The 23,442-nt window shown below is 38.3% G+C and overlaps 2 protein-coding genes across 3 annotated transcripts; both read right to left on the bottom strand.

The window, feature by feature from the left end:
* Nucleotides 1-205: 205 nt before the first annotated feature.
* On the bottom strand, nt 206-16,418 carry LOC102805916 (uncharacterized). Of its 2 annotated transcripts, none has more exons than XM_085506398.1 (2): nt 15,855-16,418; nt 206-3,432 (listed from the first exon to the last, which is right to left on the bottom strand). In XM_085506398.1, the coding sequence occupies exon 2, from the start codon at nt 2,494-2,496 to the stop codon at nt 1,792-1,794; it is 705 nt and encodes a 234-aa protein (XP_085362524.1). In that variant the 5' UTR covers nt 2,497-3,432; nt 15,855-16,418; the 3' UTR covers nt 206-1,791. The 2 variants fall into 2 exon arrangements, with proteins under 2 accessions (XP_085362524.1, XP_085362523.1); XM_085506397.1 differs by lacking the exon at nt 15,855-16,418 and adding an exon at nt 12,593-12,679.
* Nucleotides 16,419-20,040: 3,622 nt separating this feature from the next.
* On the bottom strand, nt 20,041-20,997 carry LOC144364042 (beta-1,3-galactosyl-O-glycosyl-glycoprotein beta-1,6-N-acetylglucosaminyltransferase 3-like). Its single transcript, XM_078014327.2, has one exon. The coding sequence runs from the start codon at nt 20,980-20,982 to the stop codon at nt 20,041-20,043; it is 942 nt and encodes a 313-aa protein (XP_077870453.2). The 5' UTR covers nt 20,983-20,997.
* Between the last annotated feature and the right edge of the window lie 2,445 nt (nt 20,998-23,442).

A 23,442-nucleotide genomic window follows, 5' to 3' on the forward strand; every position in this document is an offset into this window, starting at 1 on the left:
TTTATCGCCTGTCAGCAAACTGACATGTCTGTATTTTCCGCCATGACAAAGCAGGAGTATTTTTGCACGCCGGTAGTGCTACTTCAGGGAAAGTGTTTCTCACAAAAATACTTCGTCCCCAGAGGGCGCGCTTTAGAGGAAAGGTGTAGGTGCTCGCCCTCTATTGAGATGTAATGTGTATGAAACAAACTTACAAGACTTCCACTTACATGAATTGTTTTGCATCAATTTATTTCTTATGAATGAGGCACACATTTTCTTGTATCTCACAGGAATCCTGTCGCCGTTGTCGCCTAAAGTAGAAGCCTACTCATAAATGAGAATACCCACACTTGTTTATTTTTTAAATAAATTATACGTTGGGACATTATATTAAAAGGTTATCTCCTTAAAAAAAGTTGGGATGGGATACTTATTGTTATTCTTAATTATTTCAAAAAATGTTAAGAAATTCAACTTTTCTTTATCAATGTGCTCAATGGAGTTGTTCTAAAAATCACGACAATAGACAAGTTTCACAAAAATGTCACTGTAACATACAAAATAATGCTATTTCAGCATACCATTGAACAATAGCTTCATGATTTTACATATACTAGATATTGTCATGACTAACTTTTTCAACAATTATGAGAAGGCTTCTACTTTAAAGTTTAGAATCTACGCACCGGCTTTTCAATACATCTACAATAGCCTAGAAATGTTGGCCGATTTTCTTATTATCCATACGCATGTAGTAATTTGCCGGGTTCGGGCCGAAGATGAATATATGCTTTGCACGCCCTCAAATGACATGACCTCCAGATGATCGGCAATACTAACGTTGACATTTTCAATCAACTGTGACAGGTCAAATGCATTAACATTCTAATTAGCCTTGTAATTTAATGATATTTTCATTAGATCGGATTGAGGGCGACAAACACTTTCAGGACGAGGCAAAAGACAAACTATGTACAGCCCTGAACATCTAGAGTAACCTTCCGCAGTAAATAAAAAATAAACAAGTTTCATAACAAAAGAATGAAAATATTTTGAGTAAAAAAAATGCATGAATACTATAGAGAAAACAAATGAGAACCAAGTACATATCACGTGACAAAAACTCAAGGTAGTTCATATAGTAAAGATATAAGTGTAATACATAATTAAATTTGCAATCCTTGAATGTAGATTGAAATTGAAATTGTGTCCAGTAATGAAATTGTTAGATTAATTTCCCACCCCTCTTGTTTCTCTGTAACCATGGAGATATTTTATATCCATAATGTAATGCAGAGCCATGACTATTTGGATGCAATGCATAGACAGTTCGGGTCATCTATATAATTGTGTTTATTTACATCTCATGTTTGTGTTCTGTGATTTATTATACCACAAAATGTTAGGTAGATCTTGCATGCACAAGATGTCAAATAGACATTTCCTATAAATTGCGCCCTCTAGTGACGAATCGCTTTATGACGTAAATGAGTGACACGAAAGCCGATGTCTTTTTAATCTGTGGTCCATCAATAAAGATTATGTTTTTGAGTGATTTTACAATATTCTGGATGACTAACGACTATACAACCAATCAGTTCAGCTGTTTACATCCGTATACGTCATTTTGATTTCACTAAAGCATTCCGTCACTAGAGGGCGCGAAGCATTCCGTCACTAGGGGCGCGACTTATAGGATTGATGTATTGAAAATTGTCCTCTAGGGGTTTCGATAATACCAGCTACCGATAACTCTTTATATTATATAAAACTGAATTTGTCGTCATCCACAAGTATTTAAATGTGTAGTTACCGTCTAAGCGTCACAGATCTAAATCGCTTGACGTCACTACACCCATTCTTCTTCTCGGGTACCAGCGTTGCCAAGGTGATAATATGATCCCGATCAGCAGTCTCCAAGCTGGTTATGTGTTCAAAACAACATGGCAGCGAAATATCCGACTTTTTGGGCAATTTCGGCGTTTTTGGCACATTTCTTAATTTTTTCTTGCTGATTGTTTGTTCCACCTCCAATGCACCGATTAATGATCGGATCGTCCGGAGAAGGTCCGAAGCCGCCCGTTCATCGTCGAAGCTCAGTCCTGCCAACTTTTTATGGTCGCTTGAAACTTTCATGGTATGAAAACTCTTATCAGGAGCTTTGTAATTTGTTGTTGCACTGACACAGTCCTTCCACAGAACAAAACCGGTCCCTCGCTCTGCAATACAAATCTGTGCCTGTGATCTGCGAGTTCTGTTGGTTAACAATGTTTCATTGTTATCCCAGACCAGGGCCGGTACACCCGTCGTGACCAGATCCCATCCTGCTAAATTGGCCATGTCCTCAATCGAGGACTCGTACAGGTTTACAAGTCCACGGCAGACGTACACATGAGACCGTCGACTGCGGAAAAAACTCTCGATTTGATGTACCTCATCTTCGGTGACGGGCAGCGGGAGATGAACCTGCGACATATTTCCTTCTCCGTCGATCGACCCGTTCTGCGTGGTCATAGTGGCCGCGTCTTACAGCGCAGAGACCGAGCAAAACCAAACTAATTATTGTCAATTTGCTACTGATGTATTAAATTTCTTCTCGATAGACGGTCCTATTTCCGTCACTTCACCCAGCTCCTTTGTACCGCATGTAAGTCCGTGTTAAAGTTTGACTATATCCACCACGTGCGCCGCGAACACAACCGTATCAAATTGTCTCCAGCGCAGTTAGAATCCCGTCTCTTCACGGTACCACTATTACCAATTGCCTCTTTTATATGGATTAAAAGACTGGCGAAAATCACACAAATTATCGATTTAATGCCGTACACTCTCAGTCACATTCGCTTGTATTTTAGGAGGGTGATGCCTTTGCAGTAGTACGAATACGTGTCCGTACAGCAAACTTGGAGGTGCGTTATCCTCGATAATAATACCCGATTGGAAATATACGTGCCAAAAATAGCTAATCGAGTTGTTTTCGCCCGAGCATTCAAAGCACTTTGAAACACAATCCTTGTTCTACATCCACCATATTGACCAAATATGACCTCGATTCACACGTTCAGGTATCACTGGTCTCAATGTAAACAGATAGGTGCAGCGAAAATACCAGTTTGTCTGCGAGCTCCTACAAGATTGGTGATCGCATTCTGCATTTAAGGCAGTCGTTGCAATTGTGACGTGACTTCTTAGGGTCATGTGTTAGTTGTAAACAGGGATTCCACAACTCGAGGTGATGACGCGTGTGTCTGCAATTACCGACCAAACCGCCGAATCTGACTGCTCGATTGGTTTTCAATATGACGTCCCCCTATCCGACACGGTTTCTATGGAAACGTGCATAAGACATTACACTTTGTACCTTCGCAGACTTGGAATCTTAACGAGTGTGACAAATTCTCTGTAATTCAGTCTGGCTTTCGGTAAACGGAAAATCCATCAACGTCGGGTCTGAGAGAAGAGAACAACGGAGAAAACACGTTAATACAACACATCACAGAGTCTTTAAGCGATATATGATATTTATATTGCTGTGTTGTGTCACGATGTGTTGATATGAATGGTGTCTAGTGATCAGTCTTTGTGAGTTTCACACCTGCTAAATCAACGTGTATCCTATCGCAAGATTTGGAATGGCAGTAGATATGTGAAAATTGCACTGTACCAAAATATGCAGGGTGGAAACCAAAGTATATCTAAATTGACTGATTTTACGCAGATCCCCACAATTTTGTTTTTCGCATTCTGTAGGCTAATGACGTAGGACATCAAATCATTTTCTCAACCATGGCTATGACGTCACAATTTACCCATAACCCTTTGTTGGATAATCAAGATGGTGGGATACTGATAATACTGATGAAAAGTTGAATATCTAGTGAATGTAAAATGATATAAAAACATAAATTCCATTCTCCTACATTTGGGGAGCCTTTCCATCTGGGAGATTTAATTTTTTTCCCCGGACTTTCCTTAAATATCGTATATATTCGTATAAGTATAATGAAACTGTCAATTGACTCAAATTTAAGTTATTAAAACGGGACTGCAGATCAAAACAATATCACTCTAAGGTAGAAGCCTAGTCATAATTTTTTGAGAAACGTGTCCTAATATTTCTTGAAAATTGCTATTTTTAGAACAATTCCATGGAACACAATGTTAAAGAAAAATTGCATTTTTTGACACTTTTTAAAATCCAGATTTTTTAAATAATTCAGAACAACAAAAAGTACTCCAACAATATATGATTTTTTCAGTCTATTTCACTAGGTTAGAAGTTGAGATATTGCATAATAATTCTGCCATAGGAATCTATGGTAAAAGTGTTATATTAGTGACAAAATGGCGACTTTCCACTAAAATGCAACCATCAATTTCTCGAAAAAAAGGCTGGTGACCCCCAACTTTTTTAAGTCAATGTCCTTATATTGAATTGGAGTACAGTTAATTGCAAAATGAATAAATTCTGGGTATTTTAATTTATGAGTAGGCTTCTACTACTTCTTAAGTTCAAAACGATGTCATGTCCTTGATAATTTCAAAAAAAATTAGCTTGAACGAAACAAAATAAAGATACCGAATCATAAAATTTCACATTCAGTTATCATAACGTTCGTTAACAATCCTAAATTTAGTGCTATACAAGGTAACAGGGGGGGGGGTGGCGGCGCGAGAGGGCGTCGTCTGATCTGAATGGAATGTTTCAAAGTCAGTCGCCAGAAGCCCATCGTCGAAGCAACAACTTCCTTATACAAAAATATAGAAACATCACACAGAAATATACAGGCTCTAAAATTATGTCTAATGCAAAACAATTCAGCCGACAACCAGCTTGATGCCACTAGTTTCTTGCTGGAGCCTGTGTCCTACACGTGATTTTATTGCGTTCAAAATTGTTTCATTTCAAACTGCGCATGCACACACACACAATGATTTCTGGAAATGCATACTAATTAGGTAACTTGTTGCTAGTGCCGGTAAAAGTTATTGAAACAATTTTGGGCAACTTTGAGCAATGGTATTAGAGTGAAATGTCAACGTGCTTCTGTATTCTCCATGAATTTCGTAACTTGCTATAATCACGTTAAAGAAAAAGACGAGTTTTTCATGGCTCATTAATTTCAATTTATGCAAATAAGTCATTTTTTCAGCCAATCATGTCTTGTAACTTCCTCTGCAAAGTAATAAGATTAAACAATAAATGACTAACTTTATAAACTTGCTAGAACGTTTGTGTTCTATATGAAAGTTTCCTACATTAATCGGTTTATCTCATACAGTTGTAACAGAGTAGCCGCTCTGCCTGGATTGTATATATAAAGTCTTTGCTTCCAGAGGCGTCAGTGACGTAAAAGTGAAACGTGAAGGTCGTTCAAGTCGTCGATGTTGTTTCGATTTGTAGCCGTTGATCAAAAAGATGATGTTTTTGAGAGATTTTACTATCATGTGGATGACCAACGAATATACATTATGTGTGATTTTGACGCCCAGTGGCGCTCCGTCAATAAAGGGCGTGATTCATAGGAATGGCATTATTATCCACATCTTCACTTTTTTCTCGGGTGTTCATAGGGCTTTTTTGCTCATCACATGCCTCAAAGTTTGAAATGTCACAGTTCCACCGCGCAATTAACTAAATGCGTTAACGGACAAGCAATCCAGGTCGCGTCTATGACTAATACGCATGCGCTAGTCACATGAGAACACTAAACAATTCCCGATCAGGGTTATTTGGCCAGTTTCGCCATATCCCATCACTAGATGGTGCGTTAATCTCCATATCTTATTACAATAAACATTCGGTCAAAATTAAATCCGAAAAACAAACCCAGGCAAACATTAGATGAAAAGAATTCGCCGCGATTCCAGTCTGTTTCTATGTAGTGAGTGTAATTATACACCAATGATCTCAAATGACATCAATGTCACTTGTCTGGTGTAGACAAAAACCATGTGATTAAGACTCGTAATGATAGAGGACAGGTGTCACAAATTGGTCAATCAAGTGCTCGAAACACCTGAGATCACTTCATTCATATATACGCTTTCTCTAAGACAGACCGGAAACGGAAACGAGACAAAACAAAAGATTTTTCAAGTTAGCGTGGGGGAAATAACGTTGCTAAGTATTATCGTCAGGGAAAGCTATTGTTTAAGCTAGTCTGTGATTGGTTGCTGGCAATATTTGGGGGATTTTGACCAGTTTGTGACGTAGGCTTGTCTTAGACATATCTTTCTCTTACCGATTTGATAAGGGGTATGGTGTAATTGCATTTTAATGTCGATTTTTGTTATTCTTCATAATGTCATATTCGATTTAATGATCAATGATTTCTACTTGACACCCACATTCTAAAATACAATTGTACATTATATTGACGTTTTAAAAAAGTTTCAATAACAAAGACACTTGTTACAACAAATCTTCAGTCAATCATGGAGCTCCATGAGTCAATAGTCAGTGGGCGGTAGATTTTAATGTTATTAGATGCAAAGCACACACAGCAGAATAAATCCTTACCAGCAGGATGGGACTTAGACAGAACGACGGATACGTTTATACAAATCCGATTACAGAACAATTAGTTTTAAATTCAGGTCACGTTTATCTAACTTGTTGCGTGCCATAACACCATGTGCAGAGAAAGAATAAGAAGCAGAAAGAGAGAAAGTGGAATGGGCGCTAGGCTAGGTAGTCAAATTGGAAACGGAAGTTGTAAGGGTTCAACTATTTTAGAACATAGGGGTGGTTAAAAGAGTGGGGCCAGTGCAATGCTTTTTGTTTCATTTTCGCAGTGTTTTATCTGTACATTCTTATCGTTTTTGAAAGTTTTTTTTTTTTATGTAACATCTTGCATGCATTTTTTTCTCGGTGACGTCACACGATTAACCGCCTAATATAAACTTAGACGACTAAATTACAAATAATATTTAGACATAAATAAATGCACACTAACGTTGTACATATAATACCCCGAAGAGTACTATACTCGTTACAATTGTTGGTTGAGTGAATGACACTCGAGCTCGAGTCTAAACAATATTAATAATATCCCGGCCGCAGAGCCATTACCCACAATTCCCCTTTATACAGTGATAGATTCAATGATAATTCTGCATAGGCAATTTAGTGGCTATAGAAACAAATGCTGGAACAATGTTATCAGTTCTTTTCACCAAAGCACGTGCAACTCACAACTACATATGCGGCCCATTAACTCTTGATTTTCGAACTTACATGGCGTTACTGTACTATTTTTGTTCATGCGTCTCTGAAACCACTGAAAGGGCATTGGAGTGGTATGACAACTTCAAGTAAACTATACAGTATATTACATTCCAGTTAATTTTCATTGACGGCGTTAGAATTGAAGTTGTCGTGGCTTAGATGAAGTCGTGATAAACCTCAGACTAGTACTAGTCTGAGGTTAAACAGTTAGTCTATGGTTTAAATTTATTTTAAATAAACGTGCCGTTTTAAAAACTGGGACGTCTCAGTATAATATTTGCAAAATGGCAGGGTTTCTATATTTGAATTATTTACATATATGTGTCATGGAAGTACATCCGAGTCCGTGCATTTACCAAGAGACTATCCCAGGGGCAACCAAGACCAAGGACATCGGTGACGTGTGTGTACAGCTGGCTCGCATATGAGAAAGCATCAGCACGGGTGTCCAGGGTCACCAGATGAACTTCCCATCCAGGACTAATCACTCAATAGCCCCATTATCATAACCCGGTCCCCGTCGTCTTCGTAATAGCGTTAGAATTCATAATTATATTCATTACTAACGATTGGTGAAATAACTGAGAACACCCGGGTAACGGATTAACTAATTGAAAAGGCCGAGCAGTCACGCAGTGGGTGCTCGAATATCATGTAAACATATAATGTATTTTACACGCGTTGTATACGTCGCATGGGACCCATGGTATTTTGAATTAAACCAAATTTGGATTTAGCATGAATGTAATGTCATAAGGTCACAGTAATTTAATTTCAATTATGTGTTTATACGTTGTTAATATAACGTGATTATGTTAAATAATGTGCAGGCACAGTCCAGACATTTGCTTTCACATAGTGCATATTAACCGTCTCATACGCTTCCATTACCATGCACGCTATTATGAGAATAAACAAAATCGGCTCACCACTGCCAGTGTCAATTATTGCCTGTGACAACAGAACTTGAACTGGCTGTGTGACACGACTGTTGAAACACCGGCCTGGGAACTTTGTACTGGCGTATAAACAAACGAATACAAACACGTAAATCTTTCTAAACGAGGAGCTTGACTAGACTTAGCCTCGTTCACATTGAGGCGATATAATGTTAGTACGGGTCATGGACTGATGCGACGAACGAATGACGTTCTCACCGACTGAGGCGAAGTGACGTCTGCACGGATAAAGAACCTGACTCTATTTACGCCTCGATCATACTTAGGCGATGCGACGTCCGTGCGGATGACGACTTACGCCGTGTTCACCCGGAGACAAAGTAAGGACAGTACAGATGACGAGCCTGACTTAACTTGCGTATCATTCATATTTAGGCGATGCGACGTCTATGTGGACAACAACTAACGCTTCGTTCACATGTAAACAACTTAACACACACATGACACACGCGGACAATTTTGAATCATTTAAAATGTCAGGGTTACTTGCATGAGGTATGACATAGTTAATTATAATTAAAATTTAAAACAGATACAGAATATTGATGAATATTTGTCACGCTGGTGTGTGGAAATGCACTGACTGCTGACTACAACATTACCGCCTTTGTGTGTAAATTGTTGCACCCCGAAAATAATTAATCATAAAATGTGATCAAAAAGGCAATGGACTCCCTGGTTAAAAAGACAAAGGCATAACAGTGTCTGTCTATAGAGGGACTACGACCTGGGTAAATCATGTCAACAGTATATCGTCCTCACAGAATGATGTGCACATATGAAGTGAGATTTGCACACACACTCAAATGTTCATTTTAATATATTTAGCTTTCAATAATACACGTGTATTCATGAAAGTCATTCCTACTCATTATTTTGCTTTCGTATCTAAATATAGACTCAGGTAACATTTAAAAATTCCCTGACGTCTTTTGAGGATTTATTTCAATCAGGTTTCGTCTATGTTAAAGTTGCATTCCTACTTTCTATTATATGCAGAACACCTTCCGTAAAATATTAGACCTCTGACGCTACCCTGCAATGTAGGATAAGGCGTCAAAATAAACATAAAATTGATTGTTGTAATTACTCAAGGTTAGTTTTCACTATCATAGAGGGGTTTTAAAAATTGATATCAGGATTCTGTTGAATAGGATTTCACGTGAACTGAACAAAAATCGAAACCCGTATGATAGTTATTAGAGTCAGTGATAGTTTTTTTTACAGATCATACAAAGCAAGAATATAACTCACGCGTTTATTACGCGTGCTCCAGTATGCACTGTGTGGAAATAAATGTCATCTGACATTTTTAATTTTTTAAAAAGTTTTTTCTCCCCACATTTTCAGTATAGAATAATTTCATTGTAATATTGTAATATACTTATGTTTTTTTTGCTTCTAATTAACCTCAGGAAATTAGTCGTATATACTTAAAGTATAAGATTATAAATGTTAATTAATATTTTAAAAATAGATTCATCAGAATGACTAATCACAGGCTTCTTCTTAAAGGGTGGTGGTCGTTTATTGTATTTATTGTTTGTAATTATATAATAAAACTGTTTTATTAAAATGGCGTCAAATATAATAATAGACATATACATCTTTAAAACGTTGGCAAAACACGAAGCATAAAGGGCGGCAGTCGCCGTGCCGCGTCCTGTTCGATATGGGACTCATAGCGACGTATACAACGCGTGTAAAATACATTGTTTATTTACATGAATTTCGAACACGCGCTGCGCGGCGACCACCGCCCTTCAAATATTAGTAATGAAAGTTAGTGCGGTATGTAATCCATGAAGATGCCGTAATCGAACCATTTCAGTTGTGTGCACGAAGTATCATGGATGACTTACGTGAAACAGATTTAAAGATAGACCCGTGGTCACTGAGAGATACGTGTCCAATGTGATGACTACACACAGTCTCTGTTGAGTGATATAGCTCCAGTGTTAATAGTGATGGATATTTCGCAAGCAATTTGTACCACTGTACCGGTATAAGAAAGAAGTCACGTGTTCAAAATGAATTGAAAGGCATGGATTTGGAGAAGGAGATATTCATATCACAATTCAGATTAGCGTATTAAACAATAATCCCACTATTAATCTGCATTTTTTCTACAAGAAGAAACTTATTCAGAGTAATGAAGTTTATAATAGCATCTTTACCAAAAATACTAGTAATAACAATGTTCTACAAAATTGAAAAAAAAAATAGAAGAGGTTCTCCCGAGGTACATGTATATTCAATATCAAAGTAAAGGTTTTTAACAAGAAGTCGAAAATATCCCTTTTTACCAAAAATTACAAAAATATATGCTAAAATGAATGATCATCGTCACGAAATGGACATATATGATGAAGGTCCACCCTCACCCAAAGCGGCCCAAAACATTTTTTTTATCAAAAATGACAAAAACATTCGCTAAAAATAACAATATCGTCACAAAATGAACAAATTAAACAGAGGTATCAAACCAATAAGGCTGTTGAAAGTTGAAAATATCATTTCACCAAAAATGAAGAAAATATTCATCAAATTAGTGAATTGAAGATGTCCATACGAAACGAACAAAACTGATAGAGGTCCACTCAAGGTATACAAGACATTACAGCAATGGGACAAGTGGTTTTGAAGAAGAAGTCAAAAATGTAAAGTTGAAACCGACGACAAACGACGGACGAAGATGATATCATAAGCTAATCAAGTTGACAGTTATTTGGGGGGGGGGGGGTCTCAGGGCGGGTTTGGATCCCTAAATCAGTTTAATGAATTTCAACTGTTGACTTTTGGGGGTGCCATTCACGTAAATATGCAGACAGTGGAGTACAACCTGATGTTACGTCAAACTGAGGTAACATGTAGGCTAATATGCTGCAGACCATTGAAGATAATCAATATGGCGAGCCTCAGCGGGAATTGAGAGTTCTTTGTCCTTTACCGGAATGTTGGCGCAGTTTGACCCGTTACTAAAAATACAGTTGTGTCAAATGTTACTTTTTAATCTAAAAGTCATTAAGTAATACAATCCACCAAGTAAAGGAATAGGTAATTTCGTTAGAAGTGGTGCACTAAACTACATAACGGGCGAAGGTGAATAACCGATACGCATGGGAGAATCTTGGCGTCTAAAAGGGCTTAGTCGTACCAAGGTAGAAGGAGGCTTAGTGAGCCCGTTGGAAGATCAGTTACATTTTATTATTTGCCAACGCATATCTCAAGTAATAATGTGTTTAGTTGGACGCCAACTCAGTCGATCGATGACTAAAGCGCCGAGCAGCCAAGAGGAGTTACCTAGCTCGAGTTACGATCCCTATCCACGTATCCAGACGTATATTACGAAATCGTGAAACAAACATCACCTGTGGCCCTTCCTCCACCTAAATCGTGGCTGCCAGATAATCTTTCGTTTTAAGCACAATCTTTGAAATATCACGTGACTTCTAAACTTGAAATTACGAACGGCCCTGAACCTTACGACAACACGATTTCGTTGATTTTATTTTCACTAAGCGTTTGAGAGAACCCATAAAAACTTACAGCTCCTGCCAAAAACACCTGTTTTTCATAGCAAAACTTGTATTACTAGGGAGCGCCGTGACTACGCATTATACCGAGGACATTAAATTAAACACGACGAACGGAATGATATTAAGTGGAAAATATTGAGGAACTTGCTTTTAAACAATATGTCCGCTACTAGTGCCTAGCAACGTGGGATAGAATGGTCACGTGATCAGTATTTGGTTAGTGGTAAAACTTTACAACACTTTTACCATTGTTTATAGTTGATTGGCACCGTGACTCAGAAGATTCGTGATAAAAGCTTGAAAGTCGACGGCCATTTTGAAACTAAATATAACTATAAACGTTAAATACAAACATATTGTTCGTTGTTTTTTTCAAGTTGGATTTCAGTTATTAACTTTGAACTTTGAGCGTTTGGTTCGTGATTAGCGTTCCATGTACATGCATTGTGTCTAACCACAGCTCCTCAACACTGTGGTTTAACAAGGACGGACAAAACACACGATCAAGCTACATCAAATATATAGAGAGTATACACGGAACAACGAACGTGTCAGAATCGGCTTTGGACTAAACGTGTTATGGATATGTGTCTAAATTAACCAAAGTCTAAAACTTGACACTCATTAGAATTACATATAAAGGCAATGCAATTAGTCGCACACGAGTTCCATCGGGTGGTAACAAGTAACCCCGCCGTAAGCACGCCAGCAGACTTCGTAACCTTTTGTCCGTCGAAGCCTAAACAGGGATGCAATTTAGTTAATCATATATACTGATTTAAACTTTCCAAACGTTCCAGAGAATGAATGTCGTTGTCAATGGCAACCCTTCAGAAACAAATAAACGGAATTCAGTGAAGTACAATCAGAAGCAAACTCACCAGTCCCATTGGTGTGTTGTACGTTCATCGTTTTACTTTGAGACTACGCGAGGTCACCGGAGAGAGTCTGTGCGTTCAGATGTTGTGGACTCCCTTAAATGGCAAAACCAGTAGCATGCGTCGTACATATCCGGTTACGCCGCTTGCTAAGAATGGTAATTAATCTCGATCGCCGCGCAGCGTGGGATACTACGTTCACACTATAAGCGAACACACGTACTTACACCGTATGTCAGGGTAGAGAGGTTAGAGATATCAGATCCAACGTGCAAAGACCCACTGGATAAACTATCAAAAATCAGTTATACTACGTGCATGCGCATTTAGGAAATTATTAAAGAAAAACATGTTGGTAATGATCAATGTTTAAATTAACTATAGTTAATCTAGGATTGATCACTAATGAACAACTAATATTACACTAATTGCTTATTTGAATACAATTTGCATAAAACACAGTGAATCATTTTTTCATTTATTTCTAAGACCCGGATTTTAAACAAAATTCCTAGATGCAAATGGATGTCAGGATCTCGCTGGGAGCGAGAGAGCGATGACCGTGAGGATCTCACTGGGAGCGAGAGAGCGATGGCCAGGGAGCGAGAGCGCAACGAGATTTGTTTTGCCATGCGTCCACTCCTCCCCATAACCCATCTAACCATGGTATTTGAAAAAAATTTACTCGATGACATAGTTTACGCCAGTGTCGGCTCAGAGAACTAATTGAGAATTTTTTTTTCTTAATTTCATTTAGTTTCTGAAATGCATTAACCTTAAAGGGCGTTGGACGCCGCGCCGAGCATGCGCGAGATATGCGTCTCTTGAGATGATGACTTTGACTGCTGTGCAAACTAATGAGTACACTGAAAGGTTTCCAAACTTTAATTAGGTGATTTTTTGGTGATAGGAAGGTAACGGAGAGTCACCGGTGGTTATTATTGCCCAGGTCAAACCTCGAACTCGTGTTTTTAATAGAAAAACACATTGAATTGTGGGAATATCAATGTCATCAACACAAATGTCGCACAGGCACGACGAGACACACAACCTTCAAATCGCTCAAAATATTGCGTATCTAAATACTAAGGAAGAACCATCGTGGTTTTCTGAGTACAGTTATATTGTTGTTATGGCCCCCCGCAAAAGTAAAACCATCGACCCCTTAGCGTTCCACCTCTTTTAGGTACCATAACCTAGTCTAAGTGGCTAGTACATTCCATTGCGAGATTGCGTAGTTAATACGTGTTTACATATATATTGCCATTCCAGCCACTATCACCGTAAGATTAATAACACTTATACGACCAAGAACGAACACAATGTACATTACATTCCACCTGTGTTCAGTGGCGTAGGTCGCACGAGGTAACCCAACGGTTACTGTATGAATGCCCGAAGCCTGAGCGCTGTCACCAACTTGAAATTTGTGGTGTATGTATAGCTTAAAAACTGACGACAACCGTCATGAGAAAACCATATTGCGAACATCATGGCTATCTTGGAGGATTTCTTTTTTAGAACAGTATCAACTTGTCTTGATTAAGTCCATTCACTTATAATGTTTGCTTATAATTTTTTTCTTCTAATTTCGTCGTGACTCCACGCAAGACAATGTCACATACTTACGTACCGGTAATTCAGACTGCATGAGCACATGTAATGTTGATTTTTATTTTAATACGTTTTTTATGTACGACAAACATAAATGGTCATACTTATTATAATTACTATGTTGTCAGCGTCAATAATGTGACATCGAACATGAGCAATAAGAATATGTTCAACATATATCTTCTGTGGACGCCATAAGCGTGCACGTCTACGTTGATTTATTGGACACAAGTATTTCCGGATTCTGTTTGACGCGCTTACATTAAACATACCAATGTGTGACTAGTAATTACAGTCCAATTAATGTACAATCTACTAAACAACACCAGGGACTACAGATATCTGAGTAATAATTCATGTATGTTTGTTGTTGTTACGAGGAAATGGTCCGCCCATGAAGTTAAAAGTAAAATTAATAGTCACATCCTGAATTAGGTGCATTAAACTGAACTCGCAGTCATGTAATAATTTATGACATATTACGACTCATTCCAAGTTTTAAAACGGAACCAATGGAATTTAGAAATTCCTGCGCACACGTTCGTGGCGAACCACAAGAACTGACAGCCAATTAAAAATGTCACAGAGGGCAGCAATGGCGGAGTCATGATATCCGGATACCGTAATATCGAAAATAGGTCAGAACCAACACATTTGAAAACAATCTGCAAAATCCGGGCTGTTTATAAATTATCCGACAAATTATAAAAAAAAATAATGTTTTGTAATGAATCGACCGAAATGTTTCGTGTTCGTGGGTGGCGTATATCCACGCTACAGAAGTCTACAAGTAAACCTGAGTGACGTCACCACTGCCAACAATTCGAAACGACTAGAATAATATGTGTATGACGAATTCGTCCTCTCCGTGTTAGTTTCGATTCATTCATTACCGGAAACGTCGGCACCCATTCCCCGACATTATCCCGATCATAACTCAGTGGGCTTGCCCAGTGCGCCGCGTTTGCGGGGGAGGCACATGTCACGTGATACCCCCTTGTTACCAGACAAGACAAGTACCGGAAGTGCGTTTAATAACACTTAATTTAATTTGTCTGCGATCCACAACCTCGACATCGAACAGGAAAGACACTGGACACGTCTGGGGAGGTTACCTGGACTCACTGCAGCCGTTATCTCACCAGGGCTCGCTTAACCGATATACGATCATGAGTCTGGTATACTGTATTGTACAACATTATGATATCTCTCAGGAATCGTCTGGCACGGTTTATCAAGTCACTGTTATGTCACCAGAAACTGGAATACAACTCAATAACTTAGTTTAGAGAGTTTCACCCCAGTGTTAGAACATTCGTTCAGCTAACATGCAAATCATTGTTACTAAAGGACTATACCATAATTTCTGTGGGGGTAGATGGGTCACTTTTTTTTTCCTTCACTGAGCAAGGTATAATTATAGCTTTCGAAATAACTCATGGAATAGGAGATTTTTTGTTAATTGCAAGATCTCGCGTATTACAAGAAAGACGCGGAATAAAGATGTGTCGCAAAAATCGAATAGTTTTATTGTGAAATTGAGCCCAGCTTAACTCCTCAGCAGAAAAATGCCCGTCTCTATTGATGGCACACAGCACAATATAACAAACTGGACAATTTGAAAAACAATAAATAAAAAAAAAAGACCAACCTGCAGCTGCGTTTTCCGGGGTACCTTCTTCATTTGTTTCGGCGATTGCTGTGTTTTTTTCATTCAGATTTGGACTATATATTACTGTGAATTCGTATTATTTACTTCAGAATATCACAGCAGTAGATTGTCCACTTAATAAGAACTATACAACACCGCGAACTCCGTGTTTCATGGACGCACAGCGATTTCAAATATAATGTTATTTATTTACGTCGATGTTTTACACCTATTTCTTCTACGCATGGGTGTGGGAGCTCAAAACAAACACCCGAACACTCGTGTTTCTTAATTCGCGTTCCTCGCCTAAATAACTTAACGGCAATCAGAGCGGAGACTACCCGAAACACTCGTTGGCTTAAATGGACTGGTTCATCGTCATCGAGTGTCATAAATCCAATACAATGGAGTCTATTTACAGGAAAACTATTTTAAAAGCAAGTCCCGGTACTACCTACCCCGGGAGGAATTGTCGCTGAAACACTGACTACGATTGTTGACGTGCAAGTTCTGTCGTTCCGAAATGCAAGAAGTCCAGCAACTTTGTCGATCTCGCAGTTACACATAAACAGTTAACCCAAAACGCCGCAGGCGATGGAATACCGTCCCACGCCGGAATGACGAATGTCTGCTTTACATGGAAGTCTTGACTACATCGCATTATGTCAATAGAGGGGGCGGCGTAATACCTTACCTAATCGTGTGGTTTGAGGGCGCGATACGAACTTGAACGGCAAAGCATGTTATTTCGCCGATGGCTAAATGTTAGGTGCAATATTATCAATGAATGTTGATCGACATATTATTATATTGTTTTAATCCATCTTGGATTAGAATTATGATGCTCGAAAGCAAAGATCACCATAGCCATAAAAGTCTATTTTGAGTTACTGGTCTACAAAACAATATAAGATTAACGTTTGGAAAATTACCAGAAAGGAATTCCAACCGAAGAAATGCTAGCACGACGAGACCGGTTTTGGAGCCACGGGTTGCTAGGCTACCATATGCGGAACAGTGCCCGGGGGCAGTTGATACATAGCTGGGTAGGGAGGTGCCCCTGAGTGCTCAAAAGTGTGACCACTTTTATACCTCAGGCTGGATAGTGGCAAAATCTATACCCATATTTATGTCAAAGTATCATTTCTGTCATCACTGTTTATTCCAAATAAAACAGTTACCGTATTTGCTCTATTACAAGAGCATCTCTAATAGAAGCACATATAAGCCAACAGTTGCATTGTATATTGATTTATTAAAATATGTATTTTGATCATAGAAACACCTATCACTTACATACTAGCATATTATTAACACAATGTTTAATAATAAATATCACCGATATTTATACCCATCTTGACCAGAAATAAGACCGAAACTTATACCTAAAATCCAAAAAACGAGACCCACTTCAGGAGAACGTCCCCATTAGGCAAGTTCTATGTATTGCAACCCCACCCCACCCCCACCCGGGGGCAGTATCGAGTTCGTACGTGAAAGGCGAAGGTCTTTACTTCCTTACTTACTTTACTTCACGAATAGGCAGTGTTTTATACAGTTATCTTCAGAATGTTGAACATCTTGATATCTACACATTCTAACGCATATCTGCAATCTTGTGAACAATGGTAGCAAATGGAATGCTACCCATGCGTTTCTGACTTGTATAATAATATAAATGCAAATGCAATTGTCATAACAATTGACCAATTTGTAATAGTAAATTAATTCACTTGAAATCGACACATACTCTGCAAGACAATATACACAAATGTTCACCCTATGTCATGAAGCAACATTTACAATTATAATTTGGTTCTATATATCTGACCACAGCAAACAATAGTACATTGCCATAATATCAACAAACTGACTTGTTTCACTGGGTTTTCTAAATCACCATGCTCTGTATCGTGGTCTCACATTTTTAGATAATCAGATTATATTACCTTTGATTAACGTTCTACATTTAGAACGATTGGCAATAAAATCGCTCTTTGTAATCACGAGGCCACGTGACCAGTAACGTAGGACAAGACGACTTGAAACCCTACTCATAAATGACAATACCCAGAATGCCATTTTGCAATAAGTCACACTTCCGGTTAATCATAGATGATTGACTTTAAATAAAGTTGGGAATCACCAATCTATGGTTTTTCGAGAAAATATATATTAGTGATTTGCGGACATTGTAAAACACATTTACTATTAGTTCCTATGAAAGAGATATTATTATATATCTCAAATTGTAAGTGACCCAAGCTGATGTGGATTTTTTTCGGAATTATTCCAAAAATAATAGTTTTAAAACATGTGCTCTGGACTATTGAAGTATTTGAAAAATATTTTGAATAATATTAGGACATTTTTTTTTCTCAAAAAGGGGTTGCCGTTCCATGTTACCATAACAATATAGCTTCATGGTTGTAATTTTCAATCAAACCTTATAAATACCCGGATGTTACGTATACATGTGCGTTGTTTATTAACCTCTGCCATAGCCGCATTGTCGCATACGAATTATTTACCACTTCCGTGTCATTGAGAATGTTCTAGAACCGTACTGTGTCTGGGTGGAATATTCAAGATTTTTTTTTAGAAAATGGTTGAATAGGTAATAGAATACTGTAGGAGGCAATAGAAGGTAATGGAACATTCTAGAAATTTATAGTAAATTCCAGACTCATTATGTATGCTGATGTAATGGTCTATTTATAGACAGTGGGGGTATATATAGGGGAGTTGTTCAGCACTGAGATCAGATCGGAGATCTCGTTGAATTGTATTGGAGTTTAAATATCTAGTCATTGGAGTAGTGGAGTTTTACCGCGTCATTGTACTTGATGTTTGCAGAGTATAATAATACCAGTACCAGTTGAAACATCATCTGTTGGCTCCGTGTTCGTATTTTATCATCGCCGCCAGGGAAGTCTTTCTAATACTGTTGCCATTTTGGTATTTGAACCATCATACCTGTACTATACCAATTACGGTAATATTACGTTGCGTGTGACACGCATATATGAGGATGACAAATTTTAACACTCATAATTTAAATCAGTATGTTTATTAGTAAGTAAAAAATACAAATAAGTAGCGCCTTGACTTACACTTTCTAAAACAATTGTGAATTGGCTAATAATAATTACCACTTCTTCCATTCACCAATGAAAACACAATTATAATTGTAATTGAGGTTCTGAACCAAGAACAGTTTTCTTAAGCTCACGATGCCTTACAAAACCGATTGAGATAGAGTCAGCCCTTTCGTAACTACATGACAGGCGCCAGCTTGCGACGAAGTGAACACAACTTATCCGACTACCACTGAGGGCAGCACGCTTACACAGGAAGGCCAAACGACGTTACACTGTAAACCACGGTTGCTAATAACCCTGTGTGAATGCTTTAATTAGTTGATCGTTTTTAACTGCGTCATTTTCGTCGATAAGTAAGATCCACTAAATTAAATATATGTAATCATGTAAAACAACAATTGAACTCATTGTTTTCCTGTCGAGTTTGTGAACTTTAAAACTTTAAATTGCTCAAAACATTAAAATAGCCTGAGCGATATTAAATTCCAGTGAAAATAAATGATTTCACAGTACCATGACACAATATATATGCGAAGTGACAGCTCATTACTAAAATACGTCACTCACGGCGCAAAATATCACTTTTCTTAGCAAGGGTACTTTGAAATATGCATATACACGGCGCTTGTCAACGAGTGAAGACACGTATTAAGACTCAGAATATGCATCACGTCTCTGATAACAAGTTTGTCTGTGTAGGTTATTGTCATTGGACGGATATGACGTAAAACACAGTTTCATGCTATCGAAGTATATTTGCTGCGCCTTTTCTGTATCTAAAGAGACTATTTGCCTGTTTCATGTGCACGTCTAATCTTTTTAGACATAATTTCCACGAATTTTAAAAACAAAAAAATTGGAGGTTTCTATCGTAAAAGGTATCTGAAGTTGACTTTGACTTTCAACAGTTGGTATATACTAGTAGTACCGTCCTTAGTTCGTGCAATGGACACAAGTTTATTAAAAATTACGACACAATCCTATGAATGATCATGTGCCAAGATGAAAAGGATTGTGGGTATGTGTAGGATTTAACTCACAAAAGATGTACTGCCAACGTACCTAAGGAGTATAAACAAGCATACCTACGGAAGCTGCCAGCGAAGAGCGCCACCAGACGGTTTCCACGAACGATCTTTGACGAACTGCTGGTACATAGAGATGTTCAATGCCGTCGGGTGAAAGGTACGATAATTGATGATTTCTTCCAAACATTCTAAAACCAAACTATCAAATTTGACATTGAACTTATTGGCGAATAGATGCGGTTGTGTAACTAGCCAAGAGAGATCACGCCATGAATATACGCAGACGTTCCGAACATACTGACCATGACAAGGAGTTGAATGATTGTACCACGCCGTGATTCTGGACAGTGCGTTAAATGGCCTTTCCAACTTTACCGGGCCTGGGCCACCAGGGGCCTCGTCAAGATATGCTAGACTATTGAAGAACTGTTCCTCGGGCGATTTTGTGTCGTTCAGCCACATTAAGAATCGCTTAGCGATGTCACTATTGTGCAAAAACTCGACGAATTCCCTTGATAAGCTTGTATGAACGGTGCCCTTTTTGATGGTCTTAAGGGGACATATCTCAGTTTTTCTGATTGACGTACGACGTATCAGACCATTGACGAATGTGTGTCTGTAAATCAAACGTTCTGTCGGTACCTCCATAACTATGTTAATGTCGTTTTGTCCCCGTAACTCTTTTAATATTTTTACTATCTCTAAATTGGTTTTTAAAGGAAATTCCTGTCCGGGTAAATAAATGAAATATTTCCATTTTTTGTTCCGTTTTAACACATCTCTCTGACAGTTCATCTCGGCATGTATCTGGGAAACCGAGGCGTAAATAACCTTTTCAAGACGTGATGATATGAATACATTATCAAAACATCCACTTATCGACTCCATTGCTCTGTGTAACACAGCTGGTGACTTTCTGTCCACGTGTATACAGTAGATATTATGTGGTCTGTAAATAGTCCGGAGTAACTGTTCAACTTGGTGTGCGGATGTATACATCAAAATTCCAAAAGCTAGTGGGAAATCTTCCTCTTCTTTCGTAACCGGTTTCCGACCGTATCCTCGTTCATTGACAAAACGTGTGCAGTTTTTTGTAAGAGTTGCAAAACCACGATCGGCAACGAGAGTTGAAGTTAAACGGTTGATTGTTTTGTTTACAATTTCTTCATGGATGATGCCATCTCCTTTTATCAGATTTGCACACATCATAGGTATTTCTTGACTGGGATTATTGCTTGCATAGGCTGCTGCTGCGTTGTCCGGTTTTTCTTTTGCGTCTCCTGTGCTTGTGGTGAGGCTGCGTTCAGTTTGTTTTACCTGATTATATACCGGGCTTCCACTGCCAGGTCTTGACTGTTTGACTAGCTTGTATGCAAGTACAGCAAATAGAATACACAACGTTAACCATTTCCGTTTACATCTCACCATGACGACAAATCTGAAATTGAAAACACACAGATAATGTATGCTGTATTGACTCACAATTATATTGCTGTATGTCACGTGAACAAAAGCCAACATTACTATCTCTAAACATGGCGATCAACGCAAAGTTTTTCATCGCCAAAATATCATTCTCTAAAAAAATGGCTTTCAGCACCATACATGTATGCAACGCAACCAAACTGGCTCTCTCTAAACATGGTCATCAACACCACATGCAACGCAACCAAACTGACTCTCTCTAAACATGGCCGTCGGCAACATGTGTGACTTGGTCAACAATTCTCTCTCTAAAATGATTCCATCACCTCATGTTAAGTTAGGTCTTCTTCCCCCGTATCTTATTTCCATTTACAATACGACAATGTTAGCGTTTGGTGGTTATCTGCACAAAATATTGTTCTAATTTTCTGAAGCCACATGTATGAAATTAAGTTCTTGCCATGCAGAAAGTTATTCAGCTCCAACTTGAAGCGGGGGAGTCGTCATTTGCGCATGCGTCAAATGACAATAGCCTGTCATTGTTTACAAACAAGCGTCTACCCATGAGCCCTTGCGGTTTTAGCGTGTGTAGTTATCATCGCCTGGGACTCAATTCCCGTGCATGCGCAGGTGAAGACCCTCCCGCTTTAAAATGCTTTAAAATACAGATTTTGCAGCTTTTCTAACTCTATTTTTTCATAAAAAAACAGTTTTGTATTGCCTAATCGATAGTTGTCCAGATTCACATGTCACCGCCAATATAAACAAACCATCACACACTAGCCTAACAACTAATATAAGTTATTGCAAACCAATCCGCACAAGAGCCAGCTCCTTGCCGCTGCAGCCAAACGAAGTCAGACATAGAAATGGCCTGTAGCAAACACGCAAGTAAATGAAAATACGCAATCCGAATTGCGGACGACACAATCAACTATACACATAGAGAGCCCAGTATTAATGATTCAATACGAACCGCTCAACTTATGATTATACCAGAATACAACAACAGATAAAAAATGTTTCACCAACGTTAGAGCGGGAAAAACTACGACATTCAATTATCGTGTCATCTCCATTGTTACAGCGTAGGGGTTTATTTGGTATGTGATTTATTCTGATGAACTACCTTAGCACCGATATACTTTACACAATAGAGATATATAGCCTCGTAGTCCAATACAATAAACCCCTGAGACAAATCGTGCAAATCAAATGAAAACGTAAAACTGCAAACACATGCACTGTTATAAACATATCCTATATTGACCAAATACTTCTGGGTGAAAGCACAGCCCCCGATGGTCGATTCAGCTTGCATAGAGATACGATATAAGGAGGTAGCAGTTAAATTGTTCCCCAGACAATATGCCGAATTTACACTGTAATCTTATTTACCCTGACAATGTACGGTGTTCCTTCATTCATCCATGTGCTGTCAGACAGAAACAAAAGCTGTTCATTTTCGTGATTAAATTCCCGAACATTAAAACGTTCGATGGAATTTTCCCCATTGTTTGATTTGCTCATTGTAGTACAGGGCTTGACATTATATTGCTGTGGTACCTGTTTCATCATGGCAATTTTCACAAGGACGTTGTTATCAAAGGAAAATATGGTGAATCAATTTAAAATTTGTTTCCAGAGTTTTTATCCTTTTCAAAAAAGTACGTGTAAATATTCAAGTTTTGGGGCGGGGATCAGCCAAGACTCGAGTATAATAATATTTACAGCCCCTCTACACACGCGAGTACACTTCAAGTGAAGTTTTACTACGTTTACCTTCCGCCAACAAATATGGACGCAAATAATTGAAATGAATCGCCGATATGAATGTCATTCCAGGCAGTGGCCACATCACACACAACAGTCATGATAACAATATCAATCATTGATCAGATATTAATTTAAATAATTTAAAAAAAAAACACAAAAAAAAGCAATTTTCTGACTTTCTCCCTTCCAGCCTTCTTGATTTCAAAAGAGGGATCATTATTAAATAAAAAAAAAGTCTGAAAACAAAACAAAACTGGA

This window comes from Saccoglossus kowalevskii, chromosome 12 (assembly GCF_978046115.1).
Source record: "Saccoglossus kowalevskii chromosome 12, keSacKowa6.1, whole genome shotgun sequence".
NCBI lineage: Eukaryota > Metazoa > Hemichordata > Enteropneusta > Harrimaniidae > Saccoglossus > Saccoglossus kowalevskii.

Bases quoted from the DNA above. Each gene is read 5' to 3' on its own strand.
- LOC102805916 (XM_085506398.1), bottom strand. From the start codon at position 2,496: ATGACCACGCAGAACGGGTCGATCGACGGAGAAGGAAATATGTCGCAG.
- LOC144364042 (XM_078014327.2), bottom strand. From the start codon at position 20,982: ATGTATACATCCGCACACCAAGTTGAACAGTTACTCCGGACTATTTAC.